At 37.0% G+C, this 18103-nt stretch overlaps 1 protein-coding gene across 2 annotated transcripts; it reads left to right on the plus strand.

Moving 5' to 3' along the window:
• The first annotated feature begins 54 nt into the window (after window positions 1-54).
• On the plus strand, window positions 55-18099 carry LOC116305890 (cytosolic 10-formyltetrahydrofolate dehydrogenase). 2 transcript variants are annotated; one of them, XM_031715888.2, is made up of 27 exons: window positions 55-119; window positions 653-1059; window positions 2401-2566; window positions 2901-3005; window positions 3299-3388; window positions 3692-3829; window positions 4427-4555; window positions 4940-5028; window positions 5370-5438; window positions 5803-5875; window positions 6169-6288; window positions 6610-6672; window positions 7334-7398; window positions 7546-7696; window positions 8144-8214; window positions 11429-11534; window positions 11900-11987; window positions 12659-12752; window positions 13213-13312; window positions 13738-13786; window positions 13985-14034; window positions 14158-14231; window positions 14499-14590; window positions 15037-15142; window positions 15815-15896; window positions 16115-16232; window positions 16778-18099. In XM_031715888.2, the coding sequence occupies exons 2-27, from the start codon at window positions 689-691 to the stop codon at window positions 16831-16833; spliced, it is 2715 nt and encodes a 904-aa protein (XP_031571748.1). In that variant the 5' UTR covers window positions 55-119; window positions 653-688; the 3' UTR covers window positions 16834-18099. The 2 variants fall into 2 exon arrangements, with proteins under 2 accessions (XP_031571748.1, XP_031571747.1); XM_031715887.2 differs by lacking the exon at window positions 55-119 and having other exon boundaries at window positions 576-1059.
• The last annotated feature ends 4 nt before the right edge of the window (window positions 18100-18103 follow it).

Genomic DNA, 18103 nt, shown 5'->3' on the forward strand with positions numbered 1-18103 from the left:
GATTTAGCAACGACTCCGGGTCACGTGACTGTTGATAATAAATCAGGTGACCTACGTCTGTCTGGGTTAGTTTGCGCGTCGACTGTTGCAAATCGAGATATCGCTAAAAACTTGGCAAGGTATATATATCCAATTCAATCATATAGATATAGATTCGTGTATTCAAAGTATTCATATTATCTGTGGTTGTTATTTCATCGATTGAACAGGTGTTTTGCTGGTCTTAATCTGAATTATTGTCGCATCACATCCCTTGACAAACTCTTTCCGGATCTCCCCGGACTCATTGTTCGGGAAGAATTTATCAGCTGATGAGAGCGAAACAACAAAGAAAGTCACATAAATTTGTACTCTCCTAAGTCTAAGGCAAATGCTTGTTCAGTATTGCACATCATTCGTATTTTTGTACTTTATTACGATAATTTTTCTTTCCAATATATAAATGATACGTGTTCTAAAGGGGAGCGCACCACTACACGCCCCCATTGAAAACAAGTTTAACAGGTATAAGTTCTAACGGCTGTTTTGATTGGCTCAAATCCCAGCCTTGTTTGTTCACTGCCATCTTGTATTAGAACCAGTCAAAAATTCTCTATGACAAATCAAAGTTGGTAGTTGCATTATGCTTTCTGCATGTCGTTTTATTCGTCAGGCAGGTCGAAGAGCGATACACACTGCATCCCAAAACATGGCCCAACTCAAGATTGCTATTATTGGCCAGTCACAGTTTGGCTTAGAAGTGTACAAGAGTCTTCGTAGTAAAGGACACGAGATCGTTGGTGTCTTCACTATCCCTGATGTAAACGGTAAACCAGATGTCCTGGCCAGTGGAGCGGAAGAAGATGGAGTCAGAGTCTTCAAATTCCCTCGTTGGAGAGTCAAAGGAGAGCCTATAACGGATGTAGTCAACCAATATACCCAGTGTGGTGCTGAGCTAAACGTTATGCCATTCTGCAGCCAGTTCATTCCGATGAACGTGATTGACTTCCCTAAACATGGCTCAATCATTTACCATCCATCGATTTTACCTCGTCACCGTGGTGCTTCTGCTATCAATTGGTATGTTTACGCAATAGTTACAAATCTAATTTTACTTTAGAAAAAAGCCTTATTTAGCTTCGATTTTATTTGGTTCTCTTATATGCCATGTGTTCTTGTGACAGCAAGTGCGAGGCACTACCTCTAAATCTGGTAAAACCAGTCGAGAGCGACTCGAAATACAATAAAAGAATCATTGAGGATTGTATAAAAATAATGTACTATCTTTATTGTGTATTGTACAAAACCACATTGCTGTAAATATAACAAAGTCTTGCGGATTATAAGTAAGCAAAGCTTTGTTTGGGTTGGCTGTGTTTGCCAAAATACTACTTGGATCAGGAAATGTTTCATGTGTTGTAAGCCTGTTATGTAATAGGCTAGATAAGTTACAAGTCAAATATTTGATATAAGGAAACACAGTTTTAATCTAAATTTAATAAACTTGAGCTTTTTCACTCTCTTGGGAATAAGATATTCATAACCTCAGCATTTAGATGATGTGTGTGATGTTTCTGTAGCGTTTTCTGGTTTTTACAGGGAAGGGTTGCTAGCCCTTTGCCTGGGCAACCCTCCTCCTTTCTCATCCAGGCTTGGGACTGGCCATGGCGGAGTTCACAGGGCTGTGTTGCGTTAAGATATTGTTGATGCCCTATACCCCACCAGGGGTGTACAGGCTTAGGAGAAGGATGACAAATATAAAAATTTATTACTTGGATACCAGGTTTAAAAATGCTCAAAAATTTTCAAATTTGTGAATTCACTTTTATTTTAGTTTCATGCAGCAGCCCACTACTTTCAATAGGTAGCTTTGTTGGTAGAGAAATCTTTCATATCTTTTTATACATGCAAAAGGAATATAAAGCTTTCCTAAAGGTGGTGTTGCACAAGATGATTTGCAATGGTAATTTTTCACTCAACATTGTTGCATTAAAAGTTGGCCCCTCAGGGTTTTTATTAGAAGCCAGCAGCTAGCAAATATGTCTGGATATTTTACATGAACTTGCTGCACTTTTTGATTTAATTTCCCCAAAATTTAAGGATAACATGAGAAAGATTCACTCGCTGCTCCCTGTATAACCCTTATGTTTTCCACTTACTCAAGCTGGCATTGAAGACCCTGGCCTACTGTAGCATGGTATACGAATACAATTTTTAACAATATTTTGTTAAATGACTTCTAAAAACTCACAACATTGTTGCCATCAATTTGCGTTGGTGTGCGTGCCATGTTAAACAAATCAAATGCAACAATGTTGCACAAAAAAATGTCTGATGTAACACCACCTTAAGAAAGTCGTGATTGGTATTTTTTTTATTGTATGTTATATATTGATTGCTTTTTTGTTATTCAATGTGTAGGACATTGATGGAAGGTGATAAGAGAGGAGGGTTTACGATATTCTGGGCAGATGATGGTTTGGACACCGGGCCAATTCTGCTGCAGAAAACTGTGGACATAGATCGCAATGACACTGTTGATACCTTATACAACAGATTCTTGTATCCTGAGGGAATCAAGGGAATGGTAAGAGAAGCTATATGTATTACAATTGCTATTTAATAGTTGCTGTTCAGCAAAGGCAAAGTGAAGACTGTTGAATATTTACTGAGCCAAGAGCTTCTAGCTTTAATTTAAACATCTTTTGTTCATAATGCCTTGTGTTGCACTGTTTTTGCTGAATTTAGACCACGATAAGCCCTTATCAAACCCAGAAAAGGCCCATGTAATTGCTCCAATACACCACAAGCAGCCCAATAGTCTGGGTGAAAAGCATATGTCTTCTGCAACAATAGCTAATAATAGCTAGATATTGTCTGCATTATGATCTTTGATGCAATGGTTATCTTATTATTTCAAGGTTGAAGCTGTAGAGCTGATCGCTGATGGTAAAGCACCAAAAATCCCCCAGACAGAAGATGGAGCAACATATGACAAAATCTGGAAAAAGAAGGAAGTCGCAAAAGTAAGTGAATTAAAGTAATTTATGTTAAAATATTCAACTCTTGGTTATTGTGCTTTGTTGTTTTTCCCCATACGTTTTCCATTTTTAGTATTATCAATTCTTCAGAATAAATGAAAATTTAAAAAGATGGGAAGGGCAATTTAAAGTTAAAAAATTTACTGCAACTGCGTTGTCATCATGTTTTACTTTTTTGTTGGGCATAAACGTGTTAGTGTTTTGGTTGATGACGCTAATGTATTCCACACATAAGTATTGCAACAAAATTGATCTGTGGTAATTGCTCTCATTTCTAGATCAACTGGGGACTTCCTGCTGCAGCACTGCACAATTTTATTCGTGGAAATGACAAACTGCCTGGTGCTTGGGCAACCATCGATGGAGAGGTGAGCAATGGAGCCATTTCCAAACACTAACCATTTGTGGGGAAAACAATTGATAACCTCTTTTCTTAGGGATATGAAATTTCTTGTCATGCAAAAACTTTCTTTTTTTTTCTTTTGCTCCACAACTTGGGTGACATGAAGTACTAGTACAGCTTCAAAATATTCTAGAAAAATGTTTGCCAAAGAATCAGAGGGGGATTTAGGGGGGTCGTTTTATGCACGTGCTTTGGTCAGTCTCCGTCTTCCTGATCTAAAATGACTAAAAACTGGAATTTTTTTTAATATTGCTTTTTTTTTCAATAGCAAGTTACATTTTATGGCTCCAATCTTGGACCAAGGAAGAGAGTTCCACAAGGATCAGAAGTCTACATTGATGGTCATGATAAACCAGCCATAGTGCACAAAGATGGCATGACTCTCTTCGGGTCAGATGGCAAAATGGTAAGAAAACACATTCTTCTAGCCTGAGATGGTTATCTTTATGAATCCTTGGCCATGATTTGCCTGATTTGATTTTGCGCTCCAAGATAAGGTGCAAAATGAGCCAATCAGGAATACCATTTTCAAGGTTTTTCATAGTGATTTCTAATCTTACTAGACTTTAAACTAGTCATAACACTAATCATGCTGCCACCTCTTGAGCAGCCAACCTCTATTTAGTGGCCAGTTGTACACAGGTCAAGGAGGGTTTTTCAACACTCATTTATCCTTCTTAGTCTCCATAGTACTTGCATGGCCAAAACCAACTGAGAATTATATTAGAATAAACTAGAACTCATTCAAATTTATTCAAAATTGCACTTGAAACCATATATATGATTTCCTTTATAAATTGAGCTGCATTCTGACGTGCTGCAAGGGGTCTATTGTTAATGCCCACCTGAAAATTCCCTAAGGATGGCACATGTATGTAATAAATGTTCGACTGCACATGACAGAACTTTTAACCTTCAAACCTCAAGTAGGAATTATACTTGAATAAAGTAGAACAAAATGTGATAGGTAATACATAGTAAACTGTTGCTCATCTCTGTTAAGGTAACAGTAAAAACCCTGCAGTTGGCTGATGGAAGGATGGTTTCTGCCTCCAAGTATGGACTAGAAGAAGAGGAAACAGTTGCTTTAGAGCTCACCGATGATGAAAAAGTCATTATGGAAAAAATCAAGGTATTTGAATTGGAACTTTAGATTAAATTCTGTTATTATGTAACCATCACTACATTCATATAAGCTTGATATAAAATGTGTCTTGTTATGTGTAATCTTCTGAGAAAGATATAATGCTTCAGGGAATGAAAAATATTCTGAATGAAAATGGGAAATATTATACTACCATTAAAAGGCCATAAAAATTATACTCTAGGGAATGATATGTGTGGTTTGAAATGATAATTTCACTAAATAAGACAGCTTTTATGGTTGTCAGTGGTTTGGGTCAGTTTTGCATCATATTTTGACGTCAAAAATAAAACTGACTGCAGGCTTAACACAGCAAGGAGTTAGTTTCTATATTAGTTTCTAAATTATCTGATTTTTTATTTGCTTCTATAGACAATATGGTCTGGTATCTTGGCCAATCCTGACATAAATGACGAAACAGACTTCTTCAAGGCTGGAGCTGGTTCCATGGATGTAGCAAGGTCTGTTTCTAATGGACGTTTTATTAAGTACTAGAACATTACCATGATCCACAGAATTGAATTTTCAAGGACTTAGGCTTATTTTGAGATAGCAAGCCTAGTGCATTGTGGTCTAGCTCGGGTACAAATAAACAGAAGTTATCATGTCTTATTTGATGTTGTACTTGCTTTCCAAAACTAGACCAGAATGAACCTAATGTTTGTCAAACTCAGACTATACCTGTGGGACGTGGATATGTCCTAGATTTAGGACCTTCTTGATACAGGGTGGGGGATGGGGGGGGAGGGTGGGGATGAAATAGAGAGAACTTGCATTAATCAGAAGTTTGTCTTTTTAATAGGCTTGTTGAAGAATTAAAGCAGAAATGTTCGGTTATCTTGGAGGCTGAAGAAGTTTACCTCAACACAAGGTATGCATACACACCATTTTTAGTATTAAAACCATGACAACCCATTTTTTCTTGGTAGAGTCGTAGGTTACCAACACAACTGAGCCTGTCAAAGGAAACTGGTTACCTTTGCATGTTGACAGAAAGTAGATAACTTCAACTAAACCCAGCTAACTCAGAAGGACAGGGCTTCAATTGTTACCCCTTAATTCTCTCAAAGGTAGCTTTTCTAGGAGTATAAGGGATTGCCTACTTAGTTTGCAAAGTTTATGCAATCTTTCCCCAATAAAGGTGGCAATGACCTAGCTCTAAAACAGGAGTGTTTAAATTTTTGAATTGTTTATTGATATTGTTACATAATTCATCATCTTGGGATTTATTTTAGATTTGAGGCATTCCTCAGATTATCTATTTTGAGGTCGAGAGGAGAAGGCAAGGAAGAGTTTACTTGCAATACTGTAAGTACTTTGGTCCTATTGCTTGGCACAATGACGTGAAAGAAAAATGGCTTATTATCCATCGTATTAAATGTGTACAGCTCATGTGACATTTAATGTTTGTGCTGAGTGTAATCGTCTCCTACAGTTATAGTCCTCTTATTCCATTCATCCCATACTGCATACTTCTATCCTTCCAGTAGTCAGCCTTCAATCCATCAGTCAGATTTCCATCCATTAATTGATTTCTTCTTTTCATCCTAATTCATTAAGGTTAGGCTAAATATTAATTATTTTTGTTCTTCATTTTTTAGACTGACTTGGAAGTGAATGACATGACTATTCACATGCCATATCAGTTGTTCATTGATGGAGAGTTTGTAGATGCCCACCATGGAAAAATGTTTGAGTCAATCAACCCGACTGATGGAAGTGTAAGTACTGTAATCTTCCTGTGTCTTTCATTCAGATCTTAACACAATTAGATTAAGATTTACTTTTAATTAGTAATGAAATATTCTGATATATTGAACCAAATCTTTTATCAATAAAACACCTGGGCCTGGTTGTACAAAGTGTGGACAGTGCTATCCGATGGATAAATCCTTATCCAGTGTATAAGTTGATGCTGTTATCCAATAAATTTATCCACTGGATAAGATTTATCCATCAAATAGTGCTATCCACCCTTCATACAACTGGGCCCCGATGATAAAGAATAAAAGACTTATTTTGTTGTATAATTTTCATTTAAGGTTTTGGCCAAAGTTTGCCTTGCATCACATGAGGATGTTGATCGTGCTGTTGAGGCTGCTAGGGTGAGTACACATAAACCAAAAGGGCAGACCAGTGTTGATAATGGAGATCATTAATAGTGCTGCTGATGGTCATGATGAAAATGATGGTGCATGTTGTTGATGATGATGATACATGATGATGCAAGGTGATGCATGATGATGATGATGATGCATGATGATGCATGATACATGATGATGCATGATGAGCTTGATGATGCATGATGATGCATAATGATGATGATACATGATGATGATGATACATGATGATGATACATGATGATGATGCAGGTAAACATAACACCTGATGATGATGCATGATGCATGATGATGCAGGTAATTATGACACATAATAATGACGCACGATGATGATGATATATGATGAGCATGATGATACATGATGATACATGATGATGCATGATGATGATGATGATGATACATGATGATGATGATACATGATGATGATGATACATGATGAGCATGATGCATAATGATGATGATGCAGGTGAACATGACACATGATGATGATGCATGATGAGCATGGCATATGATGATGATACATGATTATTATTATTATGTGAATATGATGTTGGTGGTTTGCATTGCTTTATCTTATGTCACACCCGTAAATCAAAGTAACTTCAAAAAGCTAACACAATAGTAAACATCTGTTTTTATGGAACAGGTTGCTTTTGAGGAAGGTCCCTGGGGAACTATGAATGCAAGAGACAGAGGAAAACTGATGAATAAGTATGATAGATTTTCAACTACTTAAGATAGATGTTTCAACTGCCTTGCCCTGCCCTGCCCTGCCCTGCCTTTTCTTTTCATCTTTTCCTGTTCTCTTTCCATCCCTTCTATTCCCATCCAATCCTATTCCAACTTTCTTTATTTTAGACTTGCAGACCTTATGGAAGAACACACAGAGGAACTAGCCACTATTGAAGCTCTTGACTCTGGTGCCGTATACACTTTGGCACTCAAGACCCATATTGGAATGTCTATCGATACCCTCAGATACTTTGCCGGTTGGTGTGACAAAATACAGGTATGTGGCACACTAGAATAGATTATTCTTGACCAGGGACTTTGATAGGTAAGTAGCCTCCTTTTAAGATATACTTGGCTTATCACACACAAGGTTTTTAATATGTCATGGTTTCACGTATAATGCTCAGTGATTTGTGGCAGTATAAAGGAATTAATTAAATTTAATACTTAGCTTCATACCAAAACCTTTGTGTGTGACAAGTGAGGCATATCTCAGAAGAGGGCTTTTGCCTTTTCCCAAATGTGCTTGAATAACCATGGAAACATTGCTCCAAGTTGAAGCTGGGTTTGATAAAATACACATGAACATATAAAGTTCATCTTCTACTTGGAGCCACTCAAGTGGTCACTCAAGTGAATTTAGGAAGAAAGGTCTATATTTGCATAATTATATCCCACATCAAATCAGACTTTGTTTTTCAATTTTCATTTTACTTGTTTGTAGGGCCTGACCATTCCAGTCAACAATGCCAAACCTAACAAGAACCTGTGTTACACCAAACGAGAGCCCATTGGGTAAGAAATATTTTGACTTCTTCATTTTTTCATGCTGAATAGTAAAATCATGTATTTTGGTATTTAAGGTATTAGGATACGAAAATTGATGAATTGCTCAAAAAAAATTTTTCTTTTTAATTTCATCATTTTAAACTTTTATCTTTCATATGTTTGTGAAACTTCTTGCAATTTTTGATTGGAAAAGCCAACATTTTGAGAAAAATCGAAATCGTGACTTTATCAAGACCGGAAATGTGCCATCGCTTAATATATGCACATCTGTCATGCTCCTTTGTCATTGTAAAAAGATCCTACATTGCGATCGTCCAGAACACCAGATAATTTGACAAGTGATGTCAAAATGGAAGGCTCAAGGTGGTTTGGCCAACACCATCGTGGCTCCCTGCAGCTTCCGGCTCCAAACAAAGAAATGCATTTTTCTCGAATCTTTTTTGCCGCTAAAACCTCAACTTCAAAAAGCTTAAAGTCCCTTGGAGAGTTTATAAAGTATATAAATTTGGATAGTTTATAAAGTAACTCATGATCCAAAAAAGTATGTCTCCGAATTTTGAAATTTAATTTCTTTCCAAAGTTATGACGCTTTTTACTCTAAACAACACTTCAAAAGTAATAGCCGAACTTTGATCAAAAATAGCAAGAGATAGAAAACAGATATAAAAAATCTGGGACACCCTTTTTGAGCTTATTATCTCGTGAGTATGTTAAGCCATTTTTCACAAACATAGCTTAAAATCTACTTCGCTTTGAGGACAATAATGTGAACAACAATAAAAAAAATCGTATTTTGAAGATTTCTTCATAAACTATATTTACTCAGCTTTCAGAAAATGCATACTTTGTTTGTGTTATACTATAAAGCCAGCGTGTTATTTAAGTTTGCGTGCATAGTGGTCATAAACGTATCCTAATACCTTAAAAAATGGTATCTATTTTATATTATTGCAAAGGATAAAGTTCCTGGTCTTGATTATTGATCTTTGTTTGTAATATTATAGTCTTATGTATTTTATGATACTAGTTTTATACACTCAATTGCAAAATCATTATTTTCACCCTGCTGTGTGAACATCTTTCCATTCATTTATATATGGTTTCATTCCTTTAATCATGCCTTCCTTCTTTTAATAATTCATTAATCAATTCATTCATTCATTTATTCAATAATTTCATAAATACATTATTATGCGTTATCAGTCCCTCGATCCCTTCCATCCATCCATCCCGTTCCATCCATCCCATCCATCCATCCATCCATCCATCCTGTTCCATCCATCCATTCATCCATCCCATCCATCCATTCATCCATCCAATAATTTCATACATACATTATTATGCTTTATCAGTCTGTCCATCCATCCATCCATCCATCCAATAATTCCATTAATCCAATCATCCCATCCATCCATCCCATCCATCCAATCCATCTATCCCATCCATCCATCCTATCCATCTATCCCATCCATCCATTCATCCATCCATCCCATCCATCAATCCATCCATCCTATCCATTCATCCCATCCATCCATCCATCCATCCATTCTGCCAGCCATTCATACATCCATCCATCCATCCATCCATCCATCCATCCTGTTCCATCCATCCCATCCATCCATTCATCCATCCCATCCATCCATTCATCCATCCAATAATTTCATACATACATTATTATGCTTTATCAGTCTGTCCATCCATCCATCCATCCATCCAATAATTCCATCAATCCAATCATCCCATCCATCCATCCCATCCATCCATCTATCCCATCCATCCATCCTATCCATCTATCCCATCCATCCATTCATCCATCCCATCCATCAATCCATCCATCCTATCCATTCATCCCATCCATCCATCCATTCTGCCAGCCATTCATACATCCATCCATCCTGTTCCATCCATCCCATCCATCCATTCATCCATCCATCCATCCATCCATCCATCCTGTTCCATCCATCCATCCATCCATCCATCCTGTTCCATCCATCCCATCCATCCATTCATCCATCCATCCATCCTATCCATTCATCCCATCCATCCATCCATCCTTCCATTCTGCCAGCCATTCATACATCCATTCACTGATTCCTTCACAGAAAGAACATCCATATTCTTTTCAATGTGTCTCTGTACTTTTCCCTATTACTCTTGCTTAAAGTAATACAGAAAATGTGTAAAATTTAAAATTTAACCTACAATGTAACTCAAAAAACTACACAACTTTGTAAGCCTAACCACTAACTTAAGTTAAATCATAATGTAAGCCATCAGTTTTTTTCAACCAACCAAGTACTGATACATTTCCCTAACAATTGATCTTCATCAGCCGGAACCTCTTGTAGTCTCTGGTGATTACTTACTGAAGTCATGGTTGCATCCTTCACCATGCCATGTTTAATACATGTATTAAGAAAAAAAAGGACTGTACATTGCTGTACAAACATCTGAAGGCATGGTTGGCTTCCTTCACCAATCAGGCACAGCTGTGCTCTGATAAAAAAGGAAGAAAATAAAATAGATCTTAAGGTAGAGTAAAGCTGTTTTTTATTTTACTTAAATGGAGTTGCTTCCTATGCTGTACTGTCCTGTGGTGTTTGCATACCGTAACCTTCTATTGAGCTTCCTCCTCCCCTCCTCTAATAAGCCCTCTCTCTTTAGAGGAAGAAACATATAGAGGTTCCCTTATATTCTGCTGGTTTTTCTTACTAATTGGCTTACATTCTTAGCAGTAAATCATTGCAATAAATTTTATTCAGCAAGAAGTATCTATTTTTTGCAAACTAAAATGCACTAACTAAACTAAGATGCAGCCACTAAAAAGAATGGAAAAGTAAATATGTTAAAGTTTGTTTCTATCATACCTGATGTTAAGGGTTAAAAATTTGTTAAGCTTCATCCAAATCAGGAAGAACTATTTACAGTTACTGTTGATCATCACATTTGAACATAGCTATGTTTTACTTTATAGTAACATGAAAATACATTATGTTATGTTGTTGGAATTTCTCACTAGCCCAAGACCAGAATGAACTCGGCCAGTCATTAAAGTTTGATTGACAGAAGCCAGAGCACCTGAGGCCGCTGGAGTCAGTTAGGGCACAGAAACATTAAGAAACGTGCTGTAATTTTATAGAAAATGGCTTACATTTTTAATATTACAAGCATGAAGATGATGAGTATGTCCTTTGACTGTATTATCTTGTTCAATCTCCAGAGTGTGTGGTCTCATTGTGCCTTGGAACTATCCATTGATGATGTTGGCCTGGAAGATGAGTCCTCTTCTTGCTGCTGGTAACACAGTTGTCCTCAAGCCAGCACAGGTATTGTTTGCTATCAATCAGTTAAATGAAGCATATTATCAGCCTTAAGCTAAATCTTCTGTGAAACTCAATCCCAATCCTAGGCTTAAAATTTCCTATTTCAGATCTGACATGTATCATTCTCTTGTGAATAATATTCTTTGTTTGAGTTGAATCCTTATTCATGTGTTGAGGTATTCATGTGTCATCTCATGAGTAGTCATTAAACTAATTAATGATGATTAAACAAAGCAATGATGCTCTAGGGAATGACATGTGGTCTGATAATGGAAAACAGTGCATTGGGTCACTAATAAAAAGCTCAATCAGCATCCCCTATCCAGACTTTAGATTCAATCAATGATAATGATAATCTATACTTTCAGGTCACCTCAATGACAGCATTGAAGTTTGCAGAACTGGCTGCAAAAGCTGGTTTCCCCAGAGGAGTCATTAATATTGTTCCTGGTTCTGGTGAGTCTTTAAAGGCCCTGTTATACTTTGAAACTCTTAGCTGAAACTTGTGTGCAACAGCATTGCAAGACAAGTTTCAAGAGGGGTGTTACACAGTGCAATTTACGTTTGGTGAAACTTTCATCAAGAAGAAGTTTCACAAAAAGCAGAACTGCTTTCTACTCTTAAAACTGAAACTTGTGTCACAAACAAGTTTCAGAATAAAATTGTATCATGTAACACCTTGCATACAAGTTTTAGCTAAACGATTCAATGTATAACAGGGCCATTAGTATTGTACTACTGTTTTCTATTAATAGCCTCACCAATAATTTTGCTGCCATTTTCGAATTATTTTGCTTAAATTTCTATTCGATATGAGATTAAGGGGTAGATTTATTGTATAGACTATGTCTGACTAGAAGCAATTTCTGAGATATTAGCCTTCCAATCCAAGATTAGCTCCTTGTGGTTCGAAGCTGAAAATGACAAAGGAAGCATATCATTAGAAACTGAGAATTTGAAAAAAAAAGCTTACATTTACTGTTATAATCAGCACGCCAACATCCAAGTAATATTGTGAGTACTTTAACTCCCCCCAAGCCCCTCCAATAAAGCAGTTGCATAGTTTAGTCCCCCAGTTAAATACTTTTTTCATGTTAACCAGCATCTTCCTCTCTCTCTGTTCTCAGGATCTGTGGTTGGTAATCGTATCTGTGATCACCCAGATGTGCGTAAAGTTGGTTTCACAGGATCAACTCCTGTTGGTAAAGCAATTATGGAAAGGTTGGTTGACATAGAAACTAGAAACTTTTAAAGTATTCAAATAATGTTCTTTATAACGATAATCTCTTATTAATTTTGTCAGAGCAGGCTGAATATTTTAGCATTTTTGTCGGACATGCCACCACCACTACATAATTTTACTATTTTATGCACACAATGCACAGCTCACATGTTGATTTATATGGATAGAGAAAAACTGGAGAAATTAAAGAAAAACCTTAATGGTGAGGGAGAGAACAATGCATCTAACAAACTAAATTCACATCTGGCATTCACAGGGCTCAATCCATCAACCCAACCCATTGGAGTTACAGCAGTGAAAGACAACGCACTAGCAGCGTACACCACCATGTGACCCCTCTAACTTGTTTCACCACACAACACCCCTATAAATTATTGTTATGAACAGTATCTTACAAAATGGAAAGCAACAACAAAGAATTCTTTTCTTTTTGTACAGCTGTGCAACCAGTAATCTGAAGAAGTGTTCTCTTGAGCTGGGAGGCAAATCTCCTTTGATCATCTTCAGTGACTGTGATATGGACAGGGCTGTTAGACAGGTCAGTTGATAAGGATTGATAAATTGAGTCTATTCACTTCACTATGCTCTTGCTTTTTATTTGTTTTTGGTCTCCCCTTTTGTTTTCCTTTTCATGGTTAAGTGAAGGACTCTTGTAATTGTTCCCCATTAGGTGGCTAACTAGAAAGCATTAGCTACTTTAGCCATCCTAAAATTCTATATATTAATCATTTATTAATATTTTGTCTGTCTATTCTTTTTGTTTGTAAATAAATATTCCACGTTTTCATAATTTATTATCATTCTATCATGTGTAAATAAAAGTGAAGTTAAAGTTCCATTTTCTTCCAAAACTTAGACCCACAGTTTGCGTCCAAAGCAATTATTTGATACCTGATTCAGTCTACTTTATTTCAAATCTATTTATCTATACCTTGTTAATTTTCTTTTGTGTTCCTGGAACAGGGAATGATGGCTTGTTTGTTTAACAAAGGAGAAAACTGCATTGCTGCTGGTGAGTTTGTATTCCATATACTCGCACCTTTCAAAGAGGATGTGCATCCTGATATGGAATTAGAAATTTTTGACTCTCTGTTGGACAGGGAATTGATGCTTTAAGATAAGGATAGAATTGCCTAAATACGCTCTCGGAACATCGCAATCAGTGGATTAGATTACCAAGTTATTTCTCACTGATTCTGTTTGCTTGCAGGTCGGCTGTTTGTAGAAGAGTCCATCCACGATGAATATGTCGCAAGACTGGTAATTAAACAAAATCTACTTAGACTTAGTTGCTTAAGTGAACTGTTACATGCCGTACAATTATTAGTCCTTTATTTTAGAAGATTCTTCATGTTGTAATATTTTAACTTTTTTTAATTATAGATTGAAGAGGTCAAGAAATTAAAGATTGGTGATCCTCTGGACAGAGCTACAGATCATGGACCTCAGAACCACAAGTATGTCTTGTTAGGGTTGCAACACCTAACACCTGATATAGCTATGTATCCGGCCATGTATCCTATGTGTGCTCAGTTGTCTTTATAAGCTAAGGGATTAATGTACAAACAAGCTTGTGCTGTTCATCTAAAGGACTGACCATTAGATAGTTGAATAGGGGGTTGCGTAAATCCTCTTTTATCATTTGCAACGTAACTTGCTGTTATCATTAATCCCTTGGCATCCGTGATTGATTTTTTTAAATATTCCTCTTGTTCTTTTTCCAGGGCTCATTTGCAGTCGTTGATTGATTATGTCAAGAAAGGTGTAGATGAGGGAGCTAAACTTGTGTATGGTGGAAAGCACCTCGATAGACCTGGTAAATTTTGTAGCCTTTAAATATCTGTGAGTCATTTAGTTTGTCAAATCTTACGCCTTTGTCTTACCGTCACAATAAGCGCAAAATTACGTCTTCTTTGCTGTCATTTATCATGTTTGATAAAGTGTCCTAAACTGATGTTGCTCTGTACATAGTCGTTAGAGGGCTAGGGCCTCTAGGGTGTCTTCTTTTACCTTAGCAATACAATACAATATTTTTTATTTATCCATGCGATAGTCTTTATTTATCCTGCAATTATGGATCAGCTTTAAATAAAGGCTGATGATATTAACTCATATTCACGCCAGTGATTTCCAAGAATGACTTGTTTAGAGAATTTATTTCTTGTACTTTTAGACCTTATCATCATCCCCCCACTCGTGTGACATGCCAGAATTGAACTAAACACTTAGCTTTATAACGATCGTCCCTTGTTTTTCATGCAGGGTATTTCTTCGAGCCCGCAATATTTACTGATGTTGAAGATGACATGTTTATTGCTAAGGAAGAATCCTTTGGTCCTATTATTATCATCTCTAAGTTTGATGACGGGTGAGTAAACTATTATTCTGCATGTTGTGTTACCACTTTTAGTCCCGCTGGAGTCGGCGTCGTATGTGAGTAAAGTTTCTGGCTGGTTCTCTCCGGTGCTTTTAGGGTTTTTCTCCGGGTTCTGCACTTTTCCTCCCTCTGCAAGAATCAACTTCTAAATTTCAATTCGATCTTTGGGCTTTCACCTAGTTTGCCTAGAGTCTAGCTCTGTTGGGAATGTCCCATGCTGCGATACAACAGCTTATTAGATAGTGTGGAGCTCGTATTGATTGATTGCAAGTATTCCCAAGAGAGTCAAAAGACAAAAACATGGCGGCCATTGTGGTGCATTTAACAATGGATGCTAATGAGAAATCTTTTGTTAAATGGCATCAACATGGCCGCGATGACGTAACGTGCAATCTAAGAATAGCATGATACTGTAGGAGGACTAGAAGGGGATCCCTGTTATGCACCAGCATCACGGAAGCCAGTCATGTATCGTTGCGCAAATTTGCAGGTTCACTTTCCTCGTATTACATATGCAGTTGTTTTACAGCTTTTTTTTTGGTTGTGGTTAATTCACATATTGCAAAAAAAAAAAATCCGCATTTCATTTGTGATCCTGCTTCCTCTCATATTAAAACTATAATTTGTTTTCTATTGCTTACCATCTTTTCTTGTATTCTATAGTGATGTAGAAGGGGTCCTGGAGAGTGCCAACGACACAGAATACGGACTTGCTTCTGGTGTCTTCACGAAGGACATCAGCAAGGTATTTGGTTCTTATGTTATGTCAATGCATCACTAAGGCTGGACAACCTTTGTTCACAGTGAACACAAGTTACAATATAAAAAATATATTGTATTCTTTTGTTCAATAATTGGCTGGTCTGATGACGCCGATTCTCTAGTGCTACCGTGTCGTGTCTCCCTTACATCCAAAAACATCCAAAAATTTAACCTTTCACAAACTAAAATGTGTTTTTTCAGGCGCTTCGAGTGGCTGACGGGCTACAGGCTGGTACTTGTTTCGTCAACACGTACAACAAAACCGACGTAGCTGCACCATTCGGTGGATGCAAGCAGTCTGGATTTGGAAAAGATCTTGGTAAGTTTCGCTGATACTCGCTGCAAATTAGTTCCCTTCTTATGCAGGAAACGCAGCATACAACCCTCATTACAGCACTTCCTAATTACACGCGCGAAATCGTACAATTTGCAGTCGCGACAAAAAGGTTTTGGTGGACATCAATCAAAGTGTTTCCATCACATTGTAGGAAAGCATAAATTTTTCAAGGGCACGTGCCTATATGGAATGCCTTGGAAACGCTTTGATTGACGTCCACTAAACTTTGTCCTACTGCAAAATAAAAACTGCAGTAATCTTATAACTCGTAAGGGTCAAAAAATGCGTGATATGTTGAACATTATTGTGTCCCTGTTTTGGTTAGTCTGTTGTCGACTGTACTGTCATTGCAAGGAATGTTACCCTTTGCTGTTTTTCACTGCGCAAGAAATAAAGAAACTCCAACATTACGTCCCAACACAAGAAATAACCTTGAAGACAAGAAACAAGAAATATTGCTACTGCATTATTTTCAATTTTTGCCTTTCCTTTCTGTTTGACAACTTCTTGATTTTTCTGTTCAACAGGAATGGAAGCATTGAATGAGTATTTGAAGACAAAAGTCATTACTGTTGAATACTAGTCCCAATATTATATCAACTGTTCCTGATAACTGACCTACATTGTTTGGCGAGCTACCAAGAGATATTCTGTCAAGTCGTTCCATAGTCCAAGTGCATTATGGGTCACGATCCTGCATCTGTAGTTTTCCTAAATCAATCGTGTTCACTGTACCGTTTTAGCATTCTACGCAATGTTTTCCTATCTCCTACATCTCTTGGGAAAAACAATAACTGAATGAGGAAACCTCTGGTTCACATTGTATGTATAATGCATCGAAATCATGGGCTGACCTATGTCTCTTTCTAGAAATTTTATAAACTGTTCCAGGTTAAGGAAAAGAATCTTTTTTCTTTTTAGTGTGAGATTACCCACAACTTTTGAAAACTAGCTGCCTTTTTAATTATAGAGCAGGTTTCGAATGGCTGTAAAAACAATTCCGGGCATTCTGATTGGACGAACGTTTCGGTATTGCCGAGTGCTGAACCTTCGAACTGGTCGATATCTGCTTTTGAAAATACTATATATTGTCCGTCTTACTTTGGTCTTCGTATACCCACTTATATTTTTAGATCCTAGTGTTGTTAGTGCCTCCATGAGGTTATAGTAAAAATCGCTGATAAAAGTTTGCATTACTTAAAGATTTTAGGCACCCGAAAGTTCGCACATCCAAGCAATAATAGATTATTTAACTTCATATATCTTTATATTTCTTAGTATAGGCGATTTATTGTATATTAGGTTAATATGTATCCAGAAAAGCTTTGAAATGTTAGATATATCACTTGGAAAATCATGATCCCAGTTTTTACGGGGGGGGGGGGTGAACGTGTTGCTAAGGATAACTCAACTTTTTGTTGACCCCCCCCCCCCCTCCCCCGGAAAAGTTTTGACGAAAGACGAAAAATTTGCGTCTAGCTCTAGGGTCACTCGACGTTCATTTATACCGCGTATTTCTATCCTATAGAATTATGATTTAAACTCACTAGCGTCTCGATCTCATATCTAGAATAATTTTGAAAGTGATTTTTGTAGGAAAATTTTAACTTTACTTTAAGGTAGAAAGGCACAGAAATTTGAAGCCTTTAATGCCTCAGTATGTGCAAAGCTCTTTGGCTGAAGCCGGTATTTTAGCCTGTTACATTTGAATTACATGTCTATAGGTGCGGCAATGCGAGCAACAAAATCTTGGAGCGTGTCGCTGATCTTGGCGCTACAAATTGTAAAACATCTCTTTGCAGAGTTAAGAGAAATTCTACTTTGAACAAAGAAGGGATGTATTGCACAAGGCT

This window comes from Actinia tenebrosa, unplaced genomic scaffold, assembly GCF_029948245.1.
Source record: "Actinia tenebrosa isolate PJP-AT-01 unplaced genomic scaffold, QUT_ActTen_1.0 PGA_scaffold3__52_contigs__length_22856419, whole genome shotgun sequence".
Classification (NCBI taxonomy): domain Eukaryota; kingdom Metazoa; phylum Cnidaria; class Anthozoa; order Actiniaria; family Actiniidae; genus Actinia; species Actinia tenebrosa.

Bases quoted from the DNA above. Each gene is read 5' to 3' on its own strand.
- LOC116305890 (XM_031715887.2), top strand. From the start codon at position 623: ATGCTTTCTGCATGTCGTTTTATTCGTCAGGCAGGTCGAAGAGCGATA. The intron at 4,556-4,939 runs GTATTTGAATTG...TTGCTTCTATAG, and splicing joins TCATTATGGAAAAAATCAAG to ACAATATGGTCTGGTATCTT. The intron at 16,233-16,777 runs GTAAGTTTCGCT...TCTGTTCAACAG, and splicing joins TGGATTTGGAAAAGATCTTG to GAATGGAAGCATTGAATGAG.